General features: G+C 48.3%; 1 protein-coding gene across 3 annotated transcripts in view; it reads left to right on the plus strand.

Moving 5' to 3' along the window:
- Positions 1-23543, plus strand: part of SCN8A (sodium voltage-gated channel alpha subunit 8) — a 51325-nt gene that overhangs the window by 11158 nt on the left and 16624 nt on the right. Inside the window, exons 3-19 of one of the 3 annotated variants that reach the window (XM_062597143.1) lie at positions 3149-3267; positions 4872-4961; positions 5196-5324; positions 7109-7200; positions 9971-10192; positions 10954-11017; positions 11320-11461; positions 12145-12351; positions 12893-13180; positions 13549-13908; positions 16284-16419; positions 18364-18602; positions 19033-19206; positions 20183-20539; positions 21685-22155; positions 22544-22661; positions 23335-23489. In XM_062597143.1, the coding sequence (XP_062453127.1) occupies positions 3149-3267; positions 4872-4961; positions 5196-5324; positions 7109-7200; positions 9971-10192; positions 10954-11017; positions 11320-11461; positions 12145-12351; positions 12893-13180; positions 13549-13908; positions 16284-16419; positions 18364-18602; positions 19033-19206; positions 20183-20539; positions 21685-22155; positions 22544-22661; positions 23335-23489 (3363 nt within the window). Of the gene's footprint in view, positions 1-3148; positions 3268-4871; positions 4962-5195; positions 5325-6885; positions 6978-7108; positions 7201-9970; positions 10193-10953; positions 11018-11319; positions 11462-12144; positions 12352-12892; positions 13181-13548; positions 13909-16283; positions 16420-18363; positions 18603-19032; positions 19207-20182; positions 20540-21684; positions 22156-22543; positions 22662-23334; positions 23490-23543 lie in introns of all 3 variants that reach the window. The other 2 variants (XM_062597141.1, XM_062597142.1) reach the window with 2 other exon arrangements.

A 23543-nucleotide genomic window follows, 5' to 3' on the forward strand; every position in this document is an offset into this window, starting at 1 on the left:
TGGACGAAAGATTTTTGTAGAAACAGATGTTATCACCTACTGCAGAAGGAGGTGCCAGTCCCTTAACGGCGCCGTCCCCTTCTTGAGCTCTTGAGACCCGCTGCTCTGTTTGTCCGGCAGCCCGTGTCAGCAGCTGAGCAGAACGGGGGGAAGCAAAGATTCTCCACGAGAAAGTGGGCTACAGAGCAGAGCATCCTTCAGTGTTTGCCTATGCAAGAGGTAAGTATCATCCCCTCTTCTTCTGGGTCCACAACCTCACTAGTATTTCTTTTCTTCACGGTTTTCCACCTTTTAGGCCTCTCTTTCTCTTCTGTTTATGGCATCTGCTCTCACTTCTGTTGAACAACTCTTCTCCTTGTTCTTCTCCGCCAAACATGACCAGGAGCAGAGCCAGGCTGTGGTCATTTTCCTTAAGTAACGTCCATGCATCTCACTCGATTGTATGAATCTGCAGCATGGTGCTGCAGAGCAAGACAGAGGTGCTAATGCTCCTGCAGTTTCTCCATTTAGGAGAAGCAGAAGGTCCTGGGTATCCCGAGAGGGGAGACCGTATGTCAGCTTGGGTGGATGGAGCCCAGTGGGTACTGGGGTACTCTGTAGTTGGGGCAAGCAACCTACACGTGTCTGAACGTCAGAGCCTGGAGTGGGATTGTCTGAGGTCACCTATAGATCGCAGATGGGCACCTGAGGATCCTTCTGGTGTGTATGTGCCAAGAGTGACTTGCAGCTTCGTCAGATCACATGCTCCATTTGGAAACGGGCCCTCCAGCCCAGAATGTCACCTTGAGCGTACAGAACTGGGAAAATCACGGGCATATGAAAGAGCAGCTTGGGGGAAGCATGTTTGACGCTAGTATGTGCTTCAAGGAGCCTTCTCTTACGACTTCTTTGTACGGCAGCGTTATGGTACCGTACAGGGTCACGGTGCTATGGCTAGACTTGAGGAGGAGAAGCAAAAGATCCATGCCATCTCAAAATCAGCCTTTTATTCTCATTTCCAAAAGCAAATTGCCTTTTGCAGGCCTCGTAGGTGCAATATTACTTCTTCTTGCCCTGCATTCCTCCCAGAGGTTTAAAAGGAGCAGGAAAAGCAAGCATACGCAGTTCCCTCCCTGCCGTCCCGGTGGAGCAAAGGAAGGAGAGGATAATCTCATGGGCAGGCGTCTTCTCCAGGTCCTGCTGGATGGCAGACAAGCTGGAACAGAGTTGTCCGTAGCTGTATACGTGTTCACGAGGTGACAGGTAGCAGCACTGCTTGCATCCAGTTTTTAGAGTTGCACGTGGAGCTTTCTCACGGTGATCAGGATGGCGTCGTGGTGGTGCGACCCAGGCCAGGAGGCCAGAGCAGCTCTGCCGCGATAGTCCACAGAGGTGAAACCTGCTGGTGACGACCGAGAGGAAGTATGATCGTTCCCACTTCTCAGATGGAGTAAAATTCCCTGCAGAGACAGTTTCTGGTGTTGGTAAACCAGATCAGCTCCTCAGTGCTGCATGATGAACGATATTTATTTTTTGAAAGTGTGTCTTTGAGGGATATAGATATAGAGGTATAAAAATTGAAAGCGTTTCTAAGAAAACTCTAGAGGGTTTTGCTATCTTGGGCTCCAAATAAGAGTTTAAAAGAAGCACAAGATGTGGCAAATGCTTCCCCCCCCCCATAAGCTTTTCAGTGGTAGAGTTAGATATAATGACTATTAAGCAGTGTGTTTTCTGTATGAAAAAATACATCCTTTCTGAGCCAGAGCAGACTTGAAAACGTTTTGAAGCGACGAGTAATTCCGTGTGTGCTCCCGCAGCTTGCGGGGGTCCCCGCGCTGTCCACGCAGCCGTTCGCTTCTGACTCTTCCTCCCGCTGCTCCTCTCCCTCCGCGTCGCGGGCGTGCTTCGTGCTTGGTCTTCGCGTGTGATCAATTCTGGGATGCTCCCCGGCAGAGCTTCTGTTGCAAATTGATTTAAATACCGTGGTTTTGATGCAGCTTGTTCCTTACGAGTGTTTCTTTTTTGACACAGTTTCTTTTTATATGGGAAGTATTTTTAAAGTTCCTATAAAACGTAAAATCCCAGCCAACTTTAAGCCAGCTAAAGTGGACAGAGCCTTTTCCACAGCTGCTTAGCCACAAACTGAGGCTTTTTGAAACTTCTGACACGCTGCTTCTCTTCCAAGAGGACTGCGAAATGCCCTGCTCCAGGTATCGCCGTCCTCTGAGGTTTGAGCTTTATCTCAGCAGATCTTGAAAGGGCTCAAGGATGTTCTTGGACCCGAACCAGCAAACATCTTAAGTGCATGCAGCCATTTTGAAATTGAGCTTTAATATGTCAGCAGCATAAAGAAAAAAATACGTTTTTAAACGGCTAGATGCTTTTGGGGGCTTTTCAGTTCCTCCTCCTGTTTCCGACGCCGAGCGGGGCTCTGCCCAGGACTCTGTAAGGTGGGTGCGCGCGGGGGCTGCGGCGGCACATCCCGGGGCCGCCGCGGCGCAGGTCGTATCGGGGCGGCGGGGGGGGGGGGGGGGGGGAGAGGAGGTCGGTTTCTCGGACGCGGCGGCCCCCACGCGCGCTGCGGCCCGCAGCTTCGCAAACCGCCGCGGCCTCGTGCAAGGTTCCTGCGTGCCCGCATCGCCCGGTCCCGGTGCCGCAGCCCGGGGGCTGCCCGAGGTCGGCTTTCAAGCGCGTTAGCCGCGACCCCGATTTTTGATTTCCAAAAGTTTGCTGCTCCGCGGTCGAATTCCGGCAGAGCAGCCACGAGGCGGGTGATGGGCTCGCCTCGGCGAGCTCGGGGAAGGCTGCTGAGATGGGCTCGAGCGTCGGGCGACGGCGTGGAGCCCGCCGTCGGCTCCTGCCCCTGCTCCTGGGGAAGGTGCTTCGGTTGCCCTCCGCGGGAGGAGGGGAGCGGGGCCGGGACCCCCGCGCGCCGCCGGCTCCGGGGCGGGGGGGGGGTCTCGCTCTGCTCCCCGTGATGGCCGGTGAGGCGGGACGGCTCGAGGAAGACGTACGAACGCCGCGCTGGTAGGTGTGCTTCACCCCGATGGGAGCTTCTTGGAGAGGTGGAGAATAGTCCTTTACGAGGCTGTTGGTGTCTCTTGTACGAGCCCTGCTTTGGTTTTCATGCATTAACTCTCTCTTTCTCTCTCTCTTTCTTTCTCTACAGACCTTTGTAGTACTAAACAGAGGGAAAACACTCTTCCGATTTAGTGCCACACCTGCCTTGTACATTTTAAGTCCTTTTAATCTGTTTAGAAGAATAGCTATTAAAATTTTGATACATTCATATCCTTTTTATTACTGAGTTATTTTGTCTTTGTTCATTGTTTGGAAAATCTCTGAGCTGTTGGCTCCCTGCTCGGTTCCCGTGTTATTTGTGGATTACAGTCCTGTGCCTGGTGAAGTCGGACTGGCTTCGAAGCATACACAGAAATGTGTATTTTCAATGAGAAACATAACCCTTAGGTACAGCCTATCGAATAACATTTCGTTTACATTCCCTGCTAAATTGTGTCTATCTTTATGAGTTCTTCCACCAATACCCAGACACCGATCAGTGCTGGAACAGACGTGCTTTAGAGTTAGGCTTCCACGAAGAGGAGTTGAGCTTTGACTAGCTGCTGAAAGGGTTAAACAGAATTGTTATCTGCAGAAGCAGCCAGAGATACTGGATATATAATTAGATGCTGACTAATTTCTTGCTCTTTTGGCATCTCTCAAACTTCCTTGTAATGGCAAAGCTATTCCAAAATGCTCCGCTGCTGGGCTTCGGAGAGCTTCCGAAACATCACCTGCATTTGGTATTAAAAAAGAGAGAGAAAAGTAGTAGTATATGGGATGAGCTGGTTTGTCTTATTTTTAGAAAGTGGCTCTAAAACAGTTCTTGTGGAAACATATTCATTTGTTGCTTTAGAGACTTCTATATAATTACTTCCTGCATTTCATATGAAAAAAAATCGTTTCCATTTTTTTAGTGCTTCAGACTCTGCCTGGGATCTAAGGCTAGGAACAGGCTCTTCTGGCTGCTGTGGTATTTCCTGTAGCCTTCGTTAGGATGAGGCTGGGAGATGCAGATCAGCCAGGTGGGGACGGGGGTTTGGCCCAGGGTCTTGAGCCCTGCTCTAAAATCCATTCTAGGCTGCTTAAGTAGTTTTTTTGATTTCAAGCAGCTTTGATCCTGGATCTCACCATTCTGCTAGCAATTCAGTAGTCAAAATTGACTCAGACTTCCAATTCTGAAGTTGTGTTGTCCTCACAACGCTCCTCAAATTGAATAGCAAGGAAATTTTCATCTGCAAATGAGACGTACGAGCAGCGGCGGCTGGTAGCAAGGTGCCTTCGTGAACTCTCCCTCTTTGATAAACGTGCTGACTGCGCACGCAAAAATCTCATTTTGGAGGTACAAGTCCGCAGTTATTTCAGCAAACATTGGAAAGATTGGTCGGAAGCGTGGTCAGCCGATTTATCCAAGCCGGGCATTGATGTAAAGGGACGAGGAGGAACAGCTCTGTTTATATTGAAGAGCTGAAGGGGTTTTATTCCCAACCAACCCCTTTTGCTCTTTCTCTTAGCAGAGTGGCATGAAAAACCATGTTGCCTTTGCTCCAAAAAAGTAGCGTTTTTAAAAACGTGTTTGAAATCTGTCATCTTCTTGCTCGTGCGAGGGCCGGTGTGCGCCTGGGCGGCCCCGCGGCCGTAAATTCGGCGGGTGGCGAGGTGCCTCTTTCCGCGTGGCGCCGGGAACGCGGCGGCGCCTCTGAGACGCGGGATTTACCCGTGCGGCGCGCTCGGCGGCCCCGAGCCGCGTGGCAGGGCGGCGGTGGGTGGGAGGGCGAGAGCCGAAGCGAAGAGCCGCGCTCCTGTGCCCTTGCTCCTTGACTTTGCTCCACAGTATTTAGCATGATCATTATGTGCACTATTTTGACCAACTGTGTATTCATGACTTTTAGTAACCCACCTGAATGGTCGAAGAATGTGGAGTAAGTAAAACTTTTTGTATCTTTAAGAATCTTACGGAATGTCGTTTTCTGGCTATTCGGAAATCTTTTCCGAGTTCTGTTTACATTAGCATGAACGCAAGTAGTCCTGTATATCCTCTTCGCTTAGACAAGAAAGTCTGTAATTTATCTTTCGTTAACATTATTTCATTAAATTTCATTAAAATTACGTTTCTGCAGACTTCTCAGTACAGCTCTCTCTTCTCCTTTCAACAGGTATACATTCACTGGTATTTATACGTTTGAATCACTTGTGAAAATTATTGCAAGAGGTTTCTGTATAGATGGCTTTACTTTCCTACGCGATCCATGGAACTGGTTAGATTTCAGTGTGATCATGATGGCGTAAGTTGCATTTTTAGATTATTTCAGGTATTTGTTGCATGTGGGAGAGCATCAGATCCGGGGAAGAGGGTGGGTGTATAAGGCAAAAATAAACCAAAGAGAACTTACTTAAGTGAATCCCCAAAAGATTTTTCTCTTAGTTTTTCAGAAGAAAGCTTTAGCTCAACGTAGAATCACAGACCTAAAACGCAGCTTAATGGAATTAGCAGAGCTGCAGCTGCAAAAAACAGTTTTCTCCATAACTGCCTGTGTTAATATGTGGTTTTATGATAGTATCAAGCGTTTTAGGTTGTCTCGTGTGCCAGAGCGGCAGCTTGCTGCGCTGCACGTAGGATTAGGAGCCAAAGATCCTTAAACTCTGGTCTCTGCCCCTCGGCCCCTCTGTCTTGCATGTTAAAATTCCCCGTGCTGCAGCTTGCCGTAACCCGGCGCGTTTCAGACGACGCTGCAGTGTTGGGAAGGAACCGGGGTTCGTGCTGCTTCCTCCGGGCGGGCCGCCGTGCCGGATCCGCTCGCCCCCGCGGCTCGGGCTCTTGCTTCTGCCGAGCAGCTGCCCTTTTCCCGCTCGCCCCGCGGTCGCGCGCCTGCGTTTCGCGCAGAGGGTTGCGCGCTGCCCGACGCTCGGGTTTCGCTTTAGCGCGGGCGCGGGTCTGCTGCGCGCGGGTCGAGTTCGCTGCGGACCCGTTACTGGCTTTATTTCTTCGGTTAATAAATTCCAGCAAGCCGGCTTTGAAAGGCACGGCGCTCCGACGCTCGGTAAACGTGCCGGCCCTTCAGCCGCTCTCGCTGGACGGTCGCCTTGCTTGCAGTGAGGCTGCGTTGCTCGGGAGAGCTCGGCCCAGTAAACACGGAACAAAATCCGTTTTTTGTCGAGGGCTAAAGCGACGCTGTGTGTTACTTAAATCTCACTAACGCGGCCCAAGTTTTGTGACGCTCTTGAGATGCAAGAGCACTTCCTTTCTGCACCAGGAGGAACCTTGGCTCTGGTGCACGTCTTTGACTTTTTATACTCTATTTCTCCCCAAACGGCACAGAGGAAATACTCTATTCTCAGTTGTGATTTAAAAACCCCTCTATAACTCTTATCCTCTGTGTATCTCAGGTTTGGCCCTCTGTAAAATGGGGATAATAGTGCCTACCTGGGGCCCACAAACAGGTAGTAAAGCAAAAAGGATTAAAATAGAGGACAATAATAAAAGCGAAAGATGATGGTACTTTATTAAAAGCATGAAGGAAAAGGAAGCAAATATGCCTGAAACCAGTGAGTTGAGGTGGTGTCACCAAGCGTCCTGGCGTGCTTGACAGTTTTACAATTACCTTCTTCTGCAGAAATAGCTTTAAATTTTTGCGGGCTCTGTAGGCGAGAACGCAAAGCTGGATAAGCTGCTCGCAGCGCCGAGAGACCGAGACTGTTTTCACCGTGAAACTCTCTGTCCGTCTCTCTTTTAAATGCCGGTTCTAAAGCGTTTTAAATTAACGAGCTGCTTTCCTGCAAACAGACAGCGATGTTCGGAGGGCAGGTGACCCCAATGGTGCCATTAACTCTGGTTTAATTCTGCAGGTATATAACAGAGTTTGTAAACCTAGGCAATGTTTCAGCTCTGCGCACTTTCAGGGTTCTGAGAGCTTTGAAAACTATTTCTGTAATTCCAGGTAAGGCGGCCTGCGGTCGGTGTTAGCTGTGGGTACAGGCCCCCGTGAGTGACGTAGTGCGTTGCCTGTAGCTGTGGTTTGGGTGTGTGTTTTGTCACTGTGTTCTCTGTGTGTGACCTCCCTCGTTGCAGATATGTCACAGAGTTTGTGGACCTCGGGAATGTCTCAGCACTGAGAACTTTCAGAGTTCTCCGAGCTTTGAAAACTATCTCTGTTATTCCAGGTGAGAAACCGTGACGCATCGGAGGCTGGTCTTGCCTGTGTCTCTTTTCCGTGTCTTCTCCCTCGTCCTGCATCGCTTTCTTCTCCGGCACGGCGCTGGGGTGTTTCTGATGGGCTTTGCAGTCTGTGTAGACGGGGCGGCTCGAAATTCATACAAGGCTCCTGAGCCACCAGATTTGCTGTTCCCGGGCGAACGTTGCTGCTCTGTACTTTGCGTGCGCGTACGGCTGCGCAACCTCCTGAACGAAAGCCCGCCCCGAGGTTCAGTTCAGCACGAGTGGAGGGTCGGGTACCATCCTCCCACTCGAGCTGAAGGGGTTTGTGGTGAGTCGTCCCAGCAGCAGTGTTTCTGGAGTTGCTTTAGCAAGAAGTTTATAAACCAAGCTAACAAAACCTGGCCAAGGTTGAAACGGTGACCGGGGGCCGGGTGGGATGCGGGACGGGTCCTCTCTTCAGTAAGCAGACTGCTAAACCCATCAGATTTACGTGGCTGTTGTGCATGATGCTCTTAAGTGGAACCCGCTTTTCCCGCACCGAATGAGGGAATGCTGCAATAACCTTCTTACTTGGCCTTTCCTGACGTTTGGCAGTGCACATGCAAGAGCAAAAGGGATTTGGTAATTGCTGATAGCAGTGCACTAGGTGGACCTGAAATGCGGTGGTGATTTTATCAGCCTGCTACAGGTATTAACGGGCTTGCTAAAAGGGAAGCATCAATGTTGATGTAAGTTTTCTTTGTGTTTTGCTTTCGTAATCATAGCAAAAGGAAGATGATGCAACTTTAATGAGCTGGTTGCTAAATGTGTGACAGCATGCCCTGTCTTCCCGCAGAAAGAAGAGTTCAGCTTTGCGCCGTTCCCTCCACGCTGCTCAAAACTAACGGAGTTTTCCTTTTATTTCAAATGACAGCGAGGGTGGGGGGGGCGCAGACCCTTCTTCTAGCGTCTTTCCTGAGTGACGGTTTGCTGCACACAGCTGAGATTGCTTGTTCTGAGCGTTCAATGCACCGATCTCATCCGTGGCTGGAGCTGTAGGAGGCAAAACTTCAGTTATTTGCATCGGTTAGGCTTTGGGATAGGATCGCCCCGACGGCGGTTCTGCAGCGTGAGCTGGCGCTGCGAGTTCGGCTCCCGCTTCGGTTCCGCCACCGGCAGCGCAGAGAGCGTAAAGCGTTTCTGCAACCGACCTTTGGGTGATTTAACACGAAGTCAGGCTTAGCGTGCCCTTCATGAGCTTCAGTGTGACTGTGTTTCACGGCAGGAATGATTTTTGGAACGCACTTAATATATTAAAATCTAACAGCGTTCTCTTACTGCCTCGGTGCACGTAACGGGATGGGAGTTTTAATACTGCGCTGAGCTGATGAGAAAATCGTCTTGCTGTTACGACAGGTGCTAACTGCATCGCCTATAAATAACGAGGATTGTGTTTTTTTAGACAAAATAAAAGAAATACTGCCAGGAGGAGACAAGCCACTGGACAAAGTGCTGGGCAGGCAGCGAGTCTGCCCGGGCTGGGCTGAGCCGAAATACCGAAGCGTCGCCTTCGGCCGCGTTAAACCCTGGGACGGTCCGAAGAAAGTTTTTCATCGGCGCTCCAGTCGTCGATGCGTTAAATGAAGTTGATGCTTCGTCGCGCTGTCGGCCTCGGGGACGCTTTCTGCTCCGGTCGGTCCCGGGGAGACCCCGGCCCCCCCCCGGCCGAGAGTCCCCGCAGGCGCGTTCGTCCCGGGAAGTCGCTTGCTGCCGCTTTGTCGTCCTCCTTCGAGACCGCTCGCTCCCGGCGAGCCTAGGAGAGGGCTTTGGCCTCGGTTTAAAAGTTCTGGAGGGGATAAAAGACGCTTCTGAACTTTTTCCTCCTTAAGAATTCATTTTTATTTACGTATTTTTGAATCTTTACGTGCCTAATATGGATCAAACCTGTGTCGATATAAAAAGGCTTAAAAGGCTTCTTGTCAAAAATTTGTGATTTGTTGCAGAGTGCTTATGTGGCCTCAGCCAGAGACTTGGGCTGACCTAGCCCTGCCAGAAACATGTTCAGCTGGACCTGACTTTGTTTGGTTTTGTTGCTTTTAAACTTCTGCATTGGTTCCTCCAAGCAGCCTCCTGCTCATCGGGATATTATGGATGTTTGATGCAATCCAAAGAAGCATTTCAAGACTGGAATAATTGTTTGGATTTCAAAATACTGGTTGAGTCTTTACGTCAGAAATAGAACTTATCCATCAGTACTATTTTGATTAACATCAGTTACATTGGCATGGAAGCAGAGAGAGGGATATGGCATGTATGCCAGAGCAGGGAAATCATGCATGATTTGGAAATAATAAAATACATTGCAAAAAGTTGGAGCTAACAGGAGATTTGAGTAAGAAGCCTATAAAGCAGAACCCTCAACAACTCATTAAATGCCTTTTTCATATCATGAATTAAAGGATTAAATACAGTGATTCTTAAGTATGCTTTGCATACTCTTCTGCAAAACTCGGATATTTTCAGGGATGCAGTTCTGTATTTTGATCTAACTATAGCAAGTTCACTGTTGAAACTGTTGAGCTTAACATCTGGCATGGGAATGGTTCCTCGTTTTCGTTATACTTTGTGGAAAAAGCTGAATGCAAGCGGTGCGGCTTTGAGTTCCCAGGAGTCCAGCCTTTTTAAGGCAATAATCCTGTGCGACGGCGCGGCGGTGGTGACATACTGTCTGCACTGAAGTTGCAATGTCTTTTCATTCTGCAGGGATGATTTCTAGTCTCGTTTCTTTTGCTGCAGGCCTGAAGACCATTGTGGGTGCCCTAATCCAGTCGGTGAAGAAGCTGTCGGATGTAATGATCCTGACAGTGTTTTGTCTCAGTGTCTTTGCTCTGATCGGGTTGCAGCTGTTTATGGGCAATTTGAGGAACAAGTGTGTGATATGGCCGATTAACGTGAACGAGACGTTCCTGGACAACGGCTCTAGGGGCTTTGACTGGGAGGAATACACCAACAATGTCTGTAGGTATTTTTGCAGTGATATTCCCCAAAACCTTCTTATTTGACTTAATGCTGCTGACCAGGATTTCTGGCATGACTTACGTGGTGTGCCCAGCTTTGCACGGTGAAAACCCTGTGCTCAGATGTCTTTCGGTTTCTGGAAACCTCACCTTGTGGAGGTGTTTCTAGGTGGGCTCCTCTCTTTGGAAAGTCTTGGCGATATTGTTTCTAGCTAAATAACGACTTGGTCCAAAATGCATTCTTTTTTTTTCCCCGATTTGTTCCCAATTAAAAACCAGAGTATCAATATGGTAAAAGGAAGGCAGCTCTGCCCGTTAAATCCCTGGAGTGAGTGCCGAGTCCTTCGTTTAGTCTTACTGAGTTCTTGTTTGGCAAATGCGGATGAAGTTGCTCGTACCTGTTTGCTAACTGGAGGTGACTCGTTTCCATGCTGGCAGGATTTCAAAGCCAAGGATCAAGGAACCAGGCTTTAAGTTTTCATAACTTAATTTCTTCCTCCTTCCTTTGCTTTGAACTAAGCTTCTCTGCTGTGCGGTCACCCAGTCTTAAATTTTTATTCAAAATGCTCTACTGGCTTTCAGAAAGGTGTTTAAACTCAGGCACAGTTAGGGCTAATGTTATTTAAAGCTGAGTTAGTTTCCTGATAAATTCATCAGTAGATCCCCCAGAGGACTATCCAGTTAAGGTATTTACAGCGTTACATTATGTTCAGTCCTTTAACTCCGTGTGTGCGTGTAATTTGTCTTTTTCATCTTCTCCAGCAAATTTTTACACGATTCCTGGGGCCCCTGATCCCTTGCTCTGCGGTAACAGCTCGGATGCAGGGTGAGTGTTGGGTTTTAATGGAAGGAAAGACTCTGCTCGCTGGTGACAAAACCTTGGGAACGTTTCCTGCCGCTCCCGGAGTTGGTTCTTGCGTTCTTTCGCGGGCCGGGGTGTCCCGTTGCCAGGTCTGGGCGCTAAGCTCTCTGCTTGGCTCGCGGGATGGCGGCTGCCGTTCTCGTGCCCTTTGGGAGGCCGGGAGCGCGGGTGGGCTGAGATTGAAGCAACGCCGCGAAAACCCGTGGGTGCGCCCTGTCCCTTTTCCGTACCTCGATGGCCTGATATTGCTTTCACGTTCTTTACAGGCAGTGTCCGGAGGGCTACACGTGCATGAAGGCGGGACGAAACCCCAACTACGGCTACACCAGCTTTGACACTTTCAGCTGGGCTTTTCTGGCTTTATTTCGCCTTATGACTCAGGACTTTTGGGAAAACTTGTATCAATTAGTAAGTAAACGTTTTGCTTTGGCGTTACACGAATGAGACGCTGGAGACAGGTTGGGAGGGGAAGTGACGACTAGCTTGTTTTTTCCCTCGTATCTGAGAAAGTGACTGCGGGCAGAGCTGCAGAATGAGACACCGCGTTCGGGGGGAAAGGGAAGGTGCCGACAGCGGGTGTTGTTCTTGCAAACCCAGAAGAGTTTCTGGGTCCTTAGTGGGCATGAAACTAAGCTCTGAATTAATTCTGGAGAAACTTCACGGCGTGTTGCAGAGGCTGTGCAGCCTTGGCTCGACCCGTAGAGGATGGTCACGCGCTTTAGAGGGCAGAGCTCTTCCTTGTAGCCTGAGGACAGTTGCTGAAATGGCCATTTTCTTTTCGAGGGAGTCTTAGTATTGAGTTTCGTGCCGTACTTCTGAATCATTTTTCACTTCCATCCCTTTGCTTGTTACTTTAAGGGAAGAAGCCAAACGTCGCCTTTTGCATTTATCGCTAGTGAATGTGCAATGTCTAAATGCTTTGCAGCAGAAGTGTTGAGATGTTAAATGTTCAGCAAAACCGTGTTTTCTTAGAAGCATTTGGGTCAAGAAACTTGGGATCAGCTGCTCAAGCTTGTGTGTCAGGTGATCCCTCTAGAAGTTGCTTTCTCTGTTCCTTTTCTCTTCCCTCTGCCATTCTCTTCTACTTCCAGACCTTACGAGCAGCAGGAAAAACCTACATGATCTTCTTTGTCTTGGTGATCTTTGTGGGATCGTTCTACCTGGTTAATCTAATTTTGGCTGTGGTAGCTATGGCTTACGAAGAGCAGAACCAGGCCACGTTGGAGGAGGCAGAGCAGAAAGAGGCAGAATTTAAGGCTATGTTAGAACAATTGAAAAAGCAACAGGAGGAAGCACAGGTGAGTGTTTTGATCATATATTTTTATGAGTTTACGTATTTTTAGATTTATTTGCCCGTTGTTACAGAGCAGTAATGCTATGGCTAGCCTTCTCAGCAACACTTTCCTCTGTTGCCTGGGGTTAATGCTGTTCACCATCTCTCTCTGCCACTGTTTTGTTTTTCTGGTTGTATGTAGGCTTGCCTTGTTTATTTTTTGATGGAAAACTGCCTTTTATTAAGGAATTTTTAAACCTTCTCACGGTCTGTGGTTAAGTCTGGGAAGTCCTTTGCAAAACACACAAGTGCTTTGCTAGTCCTTTATTGAACAGTTACAAACAAAGCTGAAGAACCGAGAGAGATTTTACTACTTGCAAAAATAGACGATAAGAGTAGTTAGGAGTCCTGGCTGCAAGTACTCTCCAAGAGGAAGAGTAAGCATCCCGGTCCTGCCCCAAAGTGCTTATGGGCACTAAGCTGCGATCTTTTTTGAAGGCAGAAAGTGGAATATTAGTGAAGGTAAGACGTGATTTATTTAGGCGTTCTCTTGCCTTCGCCCCCAGGCTGCTGCTATGGTCACTTCAGCGGGGACGGTTTCTGAGGATGCTGTGGAAGATGACGGTGGCGGGAGGGTGTCTCGAAGCTCTTCGGAGATTTCCAAACTCAGCTCCAAGAGTGCCAAGGAGCGCCGAAACAGGAGGAAGAAACGAAAGGACAAAGAGCTGTCGGAAGGGGAGGAGAAGGGTGACAACGAGAAGGTGTTCAAGTCGGAGTCAGAGGATGGCATGAGGAGGAAAGCATTCAGGCTCCCGGACAACAGGCTGGGACGGAAATTTTCCATCATGAACCAGGTAGTGTCCGTTTCCTTCTCTAGTGTTTTGTGCTGATTTATACTCTGGGTCATACCCTAGCGTAGACTCTGATGAGCGCTTCAGAGGAATCTTCGGCTTAGGATGGATCGGGGGACGCTTAGGGCCCGGGTCAGTAGCATCAGCAGATGCTTATCCCAGCACAAATTCTGAGGGAGATTAGTGAATTTAGCAAGCTAACCTGATTTAGGAGTTTGGGGGGGGGGGGGGGGGGAGGTTAATGGATAAGGGGTTTGTGGCTCCGGAATGACTCAGGTCCCCGCGGGCTGCAGCCGCCCCGCCGGGTCTGTCCCCGGCTTTGCTTTTCCCGGCGGAGCCGTTCACGCTGTCGCCGTTCTCTCCTTCCCCAGTCCCTGCTCAGCATCCCGGGCTCCCCCTTCCTCTCCCGCCACAACAGCAAAAGCAGCATCTTCAGCTACAAGGGGCGCTTCCGCGACCCGGGCTCCGAGAACGAGTTCGCCGACGACGAGCACAGCACGGTGGAGGAGAGCGAAGGCCGGAGGGACTCGCTCTTCATCCCCATCCGCGGCCGCGACCGGAGGAGCAGCTACAGCGGCTACAGCGGCTACAGCCAAGGCAGCCGCTCCTCGCGCGTCTTCCCCGCCCTCCGCCGGCACGTGAAGAGGAGCAGCGCGGTGGACTGCAACGGCGTGGTGTCCCTCATCGGCGGCCCCCCTTCCAGCATGCCCGGCGGGCGCCTGCTGCCCGAGGTGGGCATGCCGGCGGCGCGGGCACGGTGCCGGCGCGGGCGCGGGCACGGTGCAGGCGCGGGCACGGCGGCGGCGGCGCGGGCACGGCGGTCCGCCCTCGCCCGTGGGGCTCCGCGGCTGGAAACGACGCGCCTCGGAGGGCGGCCGGCGGCTGGGGCTCGCCCCGCTGGCTCGGAGCGTGCTGCCGGGAACGCCCAGGTCGCCGGTTCGATCCCCGCACGGGCCGCTCGTCTGCGGGTCGGACTGGGTGGTCTCCAGAGGTCCCCCCCAAACCTTACCCATTCCCTGATTCGATAAGGACCTCTGTTATCCTTGTTTTTACAAAGTTAAAGGTTTACGTGAGCTGTGAAATTGCACTTTGGGGCTTGCAGAAGTCCTGTCAGATAGATGAGTTTGCAGAAGGAGGGTCCGGCAGGGGAAGGAGGGCGAGGGAGGAGTCTCCAAAAGGAGCAAAGTTTGGCTCTAAAACGCGTTCCTCAGAGAGAGACTGGCCACAGAAGTACAATTCCCATAAAAAGGGGAGGTTCAGAAAGGGACGCCGTCAAGAAATTCAAGTCCAAAATTTAGATTTTGTGTAAAACAACAAATAGAAATATTTTCATAGAGTTGGGAAATGTGTATGAAAACAATTTAATTTTGGATTTAGCATTTCTGAGCATGTAAAAACCTGTGTAAGAGAGGAAATGCAACTGCCGGTAACGAGGAGGGGCTTTCATTTACCCAGCTTCAGTCTCTCAACTGCAAAAAAAAATCCATATGGTGAAAACCAGTATTTAAGGTGCTTGTTTTAAACCCTTTGGGTTTAGCAGGTCGGACGGTGGCTGGACGTTTCGGTCAGGCTGTGTAGGTCTCGTCGGTCTGCGTAAGACTCGAGATCTTTATCAGGATCGAGTTCTGCACCCTGAAGTCTTAAAGTGTGTTTGGGGGATATCTGTGGGACTGTGCTCGCTTCATTGCTATTAAATTCTGTGGGCTTATTTTACAAGGGAAGCTGTTAATATAATACAAGTAAGGATTTTTAAAAACTATTTTCCTTTCGATTTCTGAATTTTCCTTGACAATAATTTTTTTTGTATGAGTTGACTGAATTGGCATTGGCTGATTTTTTTGATGGATCAGCATTTCAAAATATGGCAGAGAAACAAAGCTCAAAAAATAGCTGTATTAGTGGGGATTATAATAATCTGGATAAGATTAAAACAATGACATTTGGGAGAGAACTAAAGCAGTAATTTCTGGAAAAAAGTCTGTTACCGTGTCTATAAATTCCAAGATATTTTTTTTGTTACTTCAAGTCTTGCAACCTAATTGGCCTTTATTGGTTCTGTTCAGCATTAGTTGCTGGCTTTTTTTTCCCCAGTTAGTGTGTTACTATAATGTTTTGCTTCGGTATTTAGTTCTCTTTGTAACTCAGCGTGAACATAGCAGGAGTCGTAATCAGCACGATGCATGCGCAGAAGACGAAGTTTTACTTGGCGGTTGGTTTTTGTAGTTGTACAGGGAGCTAAACACGCAAAAACAAGTGAAGCGTTGTGGTGGGAGAGCCGCATGGGTTGTGCAGATACCTCCGTTGCTCACCCAAGTATTTCCTTCTCCTGGGAGAGTGCGGTGAGAGGCCTCTCAGTTCACAAGCAGGCAGTGCCAAATCCTTTTAAAAAGGAATGGAGAAAAAGTAGTTGTCTGCTGGTACACGACGTTTTGTGCGTGTGGGCAGCAGCTGGCACTCTCGAAGCAGCCTTAAGAGGGGAACCCGGGAGGTGCCTGTGAGCGCGTCTGCTTTTTGGCTTGAATGCAGCAAGATGCTTCTGGACACGGGTGAGACCTGAGACCCGGTTACGTCCCTGCGTGGTAGAAAGTGAAGTTCTCGGTGGGCTCGAGCGTGGGAGATTCCCGTTAGTTCTCCGAGGCGATGCATCATACTCAGCTTTCTTTATCCTAATTTTCAGATAAAGGTTTTGAAATAAAGGTGGATGCTATCAAATCCTCAGTTCCCCTTTTGGTTTGGGTGGCTCAGGTAAAGCTGGGGTGGGATTTGCACCCTGACCAGAGGTGTTGTAAAGTGGCCTGGTTAGAAGAGTCGTTGCCTGTCTCTGCTGTTAGTCTAGGAGCGGTAGAGAATATGTACTGCTTACTACAGTAGTAGTTGTTAGAAATGTTCTTTAAATTGTAGCCCTTAATTTTTCTAAAGCTGCAAAGTGCTGGTACTAGCAGAAACAAGGGCTTGGGTTTTGCTTTGACCACTCGGGTAATACAGGAAAGAGCAGAAGCGAAGGTTTTTTTCTCCTTCGGACGCACGTGCCATATTTCTAAACTGGTAATACGTAGCGCGTTGGGCGGACTGAGACTTTGTGTTAATCGACCTATGAATTCTGCAGGGCACTACTGAAATCGAAATTAAGAAGAAGCCTGGTGGCTCTCTCTTGGTCTCAGTGGATCAGATGAACGCGTCCTACGGAAGGAAGGATCGCACCAACAGTGTCATGACGGTTTTGACCAACACCCTTGTTGAGGGTAGGTGTGCTTGGAAGAGGTCTTTGCTGGCTTTCAGTGCGCGAGCATCGATTGCCCCCTCGTGGTACGTCTTAGGTAGACAGAGGACCTTTCCTGGCACTTAGGGAGAGGTTCTGGCACCCCTGCGGGGACCCAGATCTGCCCAGGGTCCCTTGCACGGAGTCAGAGCCCTGCGGGATGCCCAACCGCAGCCAGCCCGTTGCCCGAGGGCTCCCGCGGACGCGTCTGCTCCGTCTGTCCAAGACGATGCTGAACGTTGGCGTTAAACTCGGTGAGATGCCGTCTTGGGGGCTGCAGGTGGCTAATGAGGTTAGGCTGGGCCCGACACGTTCCCGAGGACCAGGGTGGGCAGCGCAGATGGAGGCCAGGTCCGGCCAAGCCTGCGAGGTGAAGTGTCACCCAGCAGAGATTTGTTTTGAGCCGTAACTCCCTATTATCATATAGGTACCCTTCAGACGTAAAAAATCCAACTATTCCTGCTGTCCAGTAGTGCATATTCATAAACTTGCTGCTTCTCAGTCATTATTAACACAGAAGCATTTATTAAGCTTCATTTTACCTGGTTTTGCATTGAATTAGGCAGATCCACAGGTTAAAAACATCAGGTAATGCTGCAGCGGAAGAGCTGCGGTGTCACACTGAGGAATTCGCAGCGTGGAGGTGATAGGAGTAAGACGACGTGTGGTGGTACGGGGGCACCGTGTCCCCCGTGCCCCAAGGACTGGGGAGACCCTCCTCCGTTCACGGCCTGCGAGAGGAAGGTTTGAACAGCACCGAGGTCTCGCGCGCGGAGGAGGAAGGGACTTGGGTACGATGGCCCTTCGGAAGCGGACAGCAAGCGGAGACGAGATCTCCGAACGTGTTGTGCAGGAGCCGGCAAGAATCTGTGAGCAGCAGCCATGTGAAGTTGATGATCTCAAATTCCTGCTGTCTCCTGCAATAAAATTGCATGAAAACTAAATATACTTAGAAACAGAGCAAGGTTTTTCTTCTGCTTCCCTCCCTCGCAAACGCCTACAGGCTACAGTGCTACGGTCCTCTTTTTTAACTTTAGAAATTCCAAGGCAACTGAATACCAAGCAACCAAAGAGCCAATCGGAAGGAGAGAGCGGTGGTCCTTTCCCTACCCATAAAAAATCGAGCATTGGGGCAAACAGCTGTATAGCCTGAATGGAATCACTGCGAGACAAAGAACAGGGACAGGAAGGAAATTTCCTGATTTTTTTTTTTAACTCCTCCCCCCCCCCAACATTTGAAATAAGTCAGTTTAAAAAATGGAGACAGCATTAGGCTTGATTTCTGTAAATGGATGTGGTTTGTCTTAATGAGCTTCTTGCTATTTAAATTCCTTTGCAGCATTGTCGTTTATTTCCTCTTTTAGACTATGTCTGTATGTAACATTGAATTCATTCAACTTTTAAGTTACTTAAAAACTGGCACCAAAGATGGTTTAGAATCTGTTAGTTTGAATCACTTTACCTTATTCAGCTCTGAGTTAAATATTTCCTCCATTTTTAAAATGATTTGAATTGGGAGATGCACAAAGTCTTGTTGCACAAATGACTTCCCGGTTACCTAGTGCAAATTTGTGTGTTGGTATTGCCTAGATACAAGGAAGAACTTAGTGTAGCTCAATACAAGACTTGACCTGACTTTTTGCATCTGTCATGGTGATCGGGGTAATGTTTGGCCATGGTGATGAGGTTCAGTGCTTATGAGTCGTTTGCATTAAGCTATTGCTGACACTCACATCGTTGAGTGTTGGACGTACATACAGCCAAAAATATCTTTCCTCAAGAATGTTGAAATATTGTGTAAGCAAGAAGGGAGAAGTTCAGGGCAGGCAAGATCAGAGAGTTAATATTTTAGCCATGCTAAGAGTCAAATTTAGCAGCATTAGAGGCAAAGACTGAAGTCCATTGCTGTTCTTTTTTGTAACTGTAGAGCTGGAAGAGTCCCAGAGGAAGTGCCCCCCTTGCTGGTACAAATTTGCCAACACATTCTTGATTTGGGAGTGCCACCCGTACTGGATCAAACTGAAGGAGATAGTGAATTTAATTGTCATGGATCCTTTTGTTGACCTGGCCATCACCATCTGTATTGTGCTGAACACTTTGTTCATGGCGATGGAGCACCATCCTATGACCCCAGAGTTTGAACACGTGCTCTCCGTGGGAAATCTGGTAAGACAGCATTGGTAAATGTGCCCTATGGGTTTGCTCCTGTTGGTCTACACTACTTGTTGATCGAAGCTCAGCCTGAAAGAGCTGCTGTTACAGGTTCCTAGAGGACACTGAGACGCGTGAGTTGCCCTCACTACAATCTGTGGCAACTCAGAGATGTTGGCTATGGGCATGCTGTTCTGGTCAAAAGTCGTTACTACATCAGATCCATCCGTTAGTTTCTGGTGGGCTAAAAATTGCCTGTGTAGGTCTACGAGGTTTATGCTAGTGAAGCTGCATCAGTGGGGAAAAGACTTTATTGCACAGGCTCCACGTGTGAATCAGCGTGACAAAGTGCGTTGTTTGATGTTGACACTGATGATCAGAAAATGAACAAACAGGGATCTTTGTGTGTCTGTTCTTTTCTGTGTCTCTTTCCTCGCCGCTCCAGGTTTTCACTGGAATTTTCACAGCAGAAATGTTCCTGAAACTTATAGCCATGGATCCTTACTATTATTTCCAAGAAGGCTGGAACATCTTCGATGGATTTATTGTCTCCCTCAGCTTAATGGAACTGAGTCTAGCAGATGTGGAAGGACTTTCAGTGCTGCGATCTTTCCGATTGGTATTGCATATTCCAAACCTTTTTTGAATGTTCCTATCTTACAGCTACTAGAAGACTTTTTTTTCATAAGTTAATTCGGTAAAACTGAAAAGTAAACTCCCCCTTTTTCTGTGTTGAGGAGGACAGCGACGGGCATTGTCATTTTTGTGGTCTCCTCTCGCTTCACAACTGCTGTTTGTATTTTGAGATCCGAGCAACAGCTCGTTCCATGTAGGCAGTGAAGGATGGCTTGGGAGGTGTCTTGGTGTAGAGTATTTAACAGGGAAGTAGGTGACATAAGAGGTGCCTTCTAATGTCACCTGTGCGTTCTATCCAGGTAATTCACCGAGTCAAATTCGGTAGGTCCTATATAATGGTATGATAAAAGTGCTGAATACTTACAGCCTTCATATGTGCCTTGTTCTAGCAGTGGTTAGAGGTTGTGAAAATTAAATTACGAAAACCTCAGGGTTAGATTTTTGAGCACTGAGAACCACGGCTGAGGTCAGATTTTCCAAAGAGCTTGTACTCAGAAGTTCACACCTGCATGCAGCTTCAGAAGGTCCATCTCCCTCTTCCAAGGTGAGATTGTCCAGAAATGAAACTTAGATTGTGTGGTCTGGCTTTGCCAGGAAACCCAGTCCTTTTTTCCAGGGGAACATGAGAAGCAATCAGGGACAAAAAAAGAATGTGACACACAATCTTCAATTAAGTCTCCTGATTTCCTTAATGTTGCAGAGTTTGCAAAGCAAGAAAGATACACCATACTTTTCCTTTGTAAAGGGAGAGCAGTATATAGGGCTAACAAGGTACAAAATAGGAGGGGGGCAAATTCAGGGAGAAGTTAAGCATTCCCTATTCCCACTGACTCCAGCAGCAGAAAAACTGGCTTATGTTTTCATAACACAGAGGTTGTGGCCATTTAGAAAGTTCTGCTGACTTTCTTCTTTGTTTTAGATGAAATTGAATTAAGCACTTGTTTTGTTTTGCTTTGTAGCTGAGAGTCTTCAAACTAGCCAAGTCCTGGCCCACTCTGAACATGCTGATAAAAATCATCGGTAACTCAGTGGGCGCTTTGGGGAACTTGACCTTGGTGCTAGCCATCATCGTGTTCATCTTCGCTGTGGTGGGCATGCAGCTCTTCGGCAAAAGCTACAAGGAGTGTGTCTGCAAGATCAATTCGGAGTGTGAGCTACCCCGCTGGCACATGAACGATTTCTTCCACTCCTTCCTTATTGTCTTCCGTGTGTTGTGTGGGGAATGGATTGAGACCATGTGGGATTGTATGGAAGTGGCAGGACAGGCCATGTGCTTGATTGTCTTCATGATGGTCATGGTCATCGGAAATTTAGTGGTCAGTAAATGGTTACTGATGGTCTTTATTGGTTGCCTCTGGGGGGGATAGAACATGGGGAGACCAAAGGACTAGAATTGTGAGTCTTCCAGCTCTTTGGGGGTTCTTTGTGGCCTTTGGCATACAGACAGTCCTGTTGGCTTTGGTAGTGCAAAGTTAAGGCTTTGTTTTGGTTGGTTAGGGCCTTAACAGTTGCCCATCAAAAAAGAATGCTAGCACTTGGCAGTGAAAGCTGGAGGTACGAAAAGCTCGGTCAAAGGGGACAGATCCACAGCTTGCCTGATAGGGTAAAAGAAGCTGGCAAGAAGCAAAGCCTGGCTTTCAAATTCCAGGAGAAGCAATAACTTGGTAAGCAAGGGAAGGTCCTGAAGCATTAAAAATAAGGTTGGAAGTTTCTTCTAAAATCTGCCCACTAGCTCAGTCATGAGATATGGTGTGTGCAAGAATCGGCTGGTGAAATTGCACTGCCTGTTGTGTGGGAGGTTAGACTAGATCATGATGTTTCCTTCTGGTCTTAAATTTTATGGGAAAAAAAAGAATCTATGGGGGAAAAATAATCAAGAATGGCGCAGTGTGAACAGTTGCCTATCTTAAAAGGAGTGTGAGCTTTCTCCCAGAAAACTTGTCTCACTAAGGGATTTTGACAAAATAACCCTTGGGAGCTATGAGTAGATGTGGGCAAGGAAATAGAGCAGGGAGTGCTTGCTCCAAATGCCTGGATTTGGCACCCTTCCTTTGAGCCAGAGATGGGGCCAAACTAATTGAATTTAAATTCCTTGGATTGTGGCTGCTTAAATCCCTACCTGTAACATCTGCAGTCTGGATCCTGCAGTGAAGTCTGTGTCAGGGACCCCTTCACCTGCAGGGAACCCTGCTGACGGCAGCGGAGTTGAGTGCTGTGCGGGGCTCCGTGTTTATGGATGCATTGCAGGATTGGTGCTTTGAGCCTCGAATCCTGGATACCTCAGTAGGTCTGTTGGACAGCAGAGCTCGTTCTCAGTGTCGTGTTTGGAGACTTAGCTCTGCAGGCTCTGTTAACATCAGCAGGACTCGGGTGGCTAAATGCTCACACTCAGCTTTGGAAATATTACCCTTGTGTGTCAGCAGAGTCAGAGCTCTGCCAAGCGTGACCTCTTCTCCTTCAGGTGCTGAACCTGTTCTTGGCCTTGCTACTGAGCTCCTTCAGCGCAGACAACTTAGCAGCAACAGATGATGATGGGGAGATGAACAACCTGCAGATCTCTGTTATTCGCATCAAGAAGGGCATTGCATGGATCAAGGCAAAAGTGCGTGAGTTCATGCAGGCTCATTTCAAGCAGAGAGAGGCAGATGAGGTCAAACCCTTGGATGAACTGTACGACAAGAAGGTGAACTGCATTGCTAACCACACAGGGGCTGATATCAACAGAGACATTGATTATCAGAAGAATGGCAATGGCACAACCAGTGGAATTGGGAGCAGTGTGGAGAAATACATAATAGATGAAGATCACATGTCCTTCATCAATAACCCCAATCTCACTGTCCGGGTACCTATTGCTGTAGGTGAATCAGATTTTGAAAATCTCAACACAGAAGATTTCAGCAGTGACACGGATCCCGATGGGAGCAAAGAGGTAGGAGAAAAATGCTAAAGAATCATTCAGCCTTGGGAGAGTAGCTTGAGGGAGAACTGGGTAGTTCCAGCACAAGGGTTTGTTTATTTTATGGTATTGTCCTTGCACCCAAGACAGAAGCCTCTTTCTTGCGCTGGTTATGCTCTGTGGAGAGCCATAAATACTACTAAATTTGCTTAGTCAGTTTGGGTATAAGGTGAAAGCCAGCACTGAATAAAACTCTCTGTGTGTCCTGTAAATACGAGATGCAGGCAGGGCCGGGGTTTAGCGAGATGAGTTGAGGAGCAAACTTCCTTTGCAGTAAATATGGTGAACCAATTGCTGAGTCATCATGAAGTTCGTATCTGGTGGCATCTAATCATAGGTTGGGTTTTATTTTGTGTTCAAGAAACTTGATGATACCAGCTCCTCTGAAGGTAGCACCATTGATATAAAGCCTGAAGTGGAAGAAGTCCCTGTGGAGGCACCAGAGGAGTATCTCGACCCAGATGCATGCTTCACGGAAGGTAAGCTGTACAAAGCGTGGTGTGTAAGCATACAACGAAGCTTCTGAGCTGTTACTGGGAATTATGTCTGCTATAAACTTGCTTTAAGGTTAGGTCCGAGTGTGGCTCAGGGCTGAATGTTGGCTTATTTTGAATTAGTTTGGAAGCATTTGCAAGATGAACGCCTTGGAGATGCAGGTGCTGTTGCAAGGATCTAGATGATCTACGGCTAAGACAGGTCAATCTCTTGTACAATTGATACCTCGAGTACTCTGAAGCAGAAAAATCTGGCTTCTGGTTTGTTTTCTTTTTTTTTCTCCTGCTGTTGCTGGCCTCAATGTCATTCTGTGACTGATTCGTCACAGCTATTCCCATGGCAAAGATATTTTAAATGGTTCAAGGTTGTTTTATCAGCAAGATCTCCGTTCCACCCTGTGAAGTGAATGGATGCCTCTCCAAATATAACTAGCTTAATTTGTTCACAAACGATGTTAATTCAGGTGGCCTGATACAGAAGTAGTAAAAGTAATCACGGAAGCCTCTAGAATGCACAGTTTTAACAGAAATTCAACCTCTCTAATACTGTTTGCATCAAAATCACTGTTAGACAAAGACATTTTACGTTCTTAAATTTTCTCATCTGCCGCTTAGCAAAGCTGGGCTCATTCTGCTCTCTGCACTGTCCCCGTTCCAGGTTGTATGCAGCGCTTTAAGTGCTGCCAGGTCAATATTGAGGAAGGGCTGGGAAAGTCTTGGTGGACCTTGAGGAAGACTTGCTTTCTCATTGTGGAACATAACTGGTTTGAGACTTTCATCATCTTTATGATCCTACTGAGCAGCGGTGCCCTGGTGAGTACAGTGTAGAAATACCTGTAGCCTCGTTGCATTAAGTTAGGAAAAATC

This window comes from Rhea pennata, chromosome 29, assembly GCF_028389875.1.
Source record: "Rhea pennata isolate bPtePen1 chromosome 29, bPtePen1.pri, whole genome shotgun sequence".
Classification (NCBI taxonomy): Eukaryota; Metazoa; Chordata; class Aves; order Rheiformes; family Rheidae; genus Rhea; species Rhea pennata.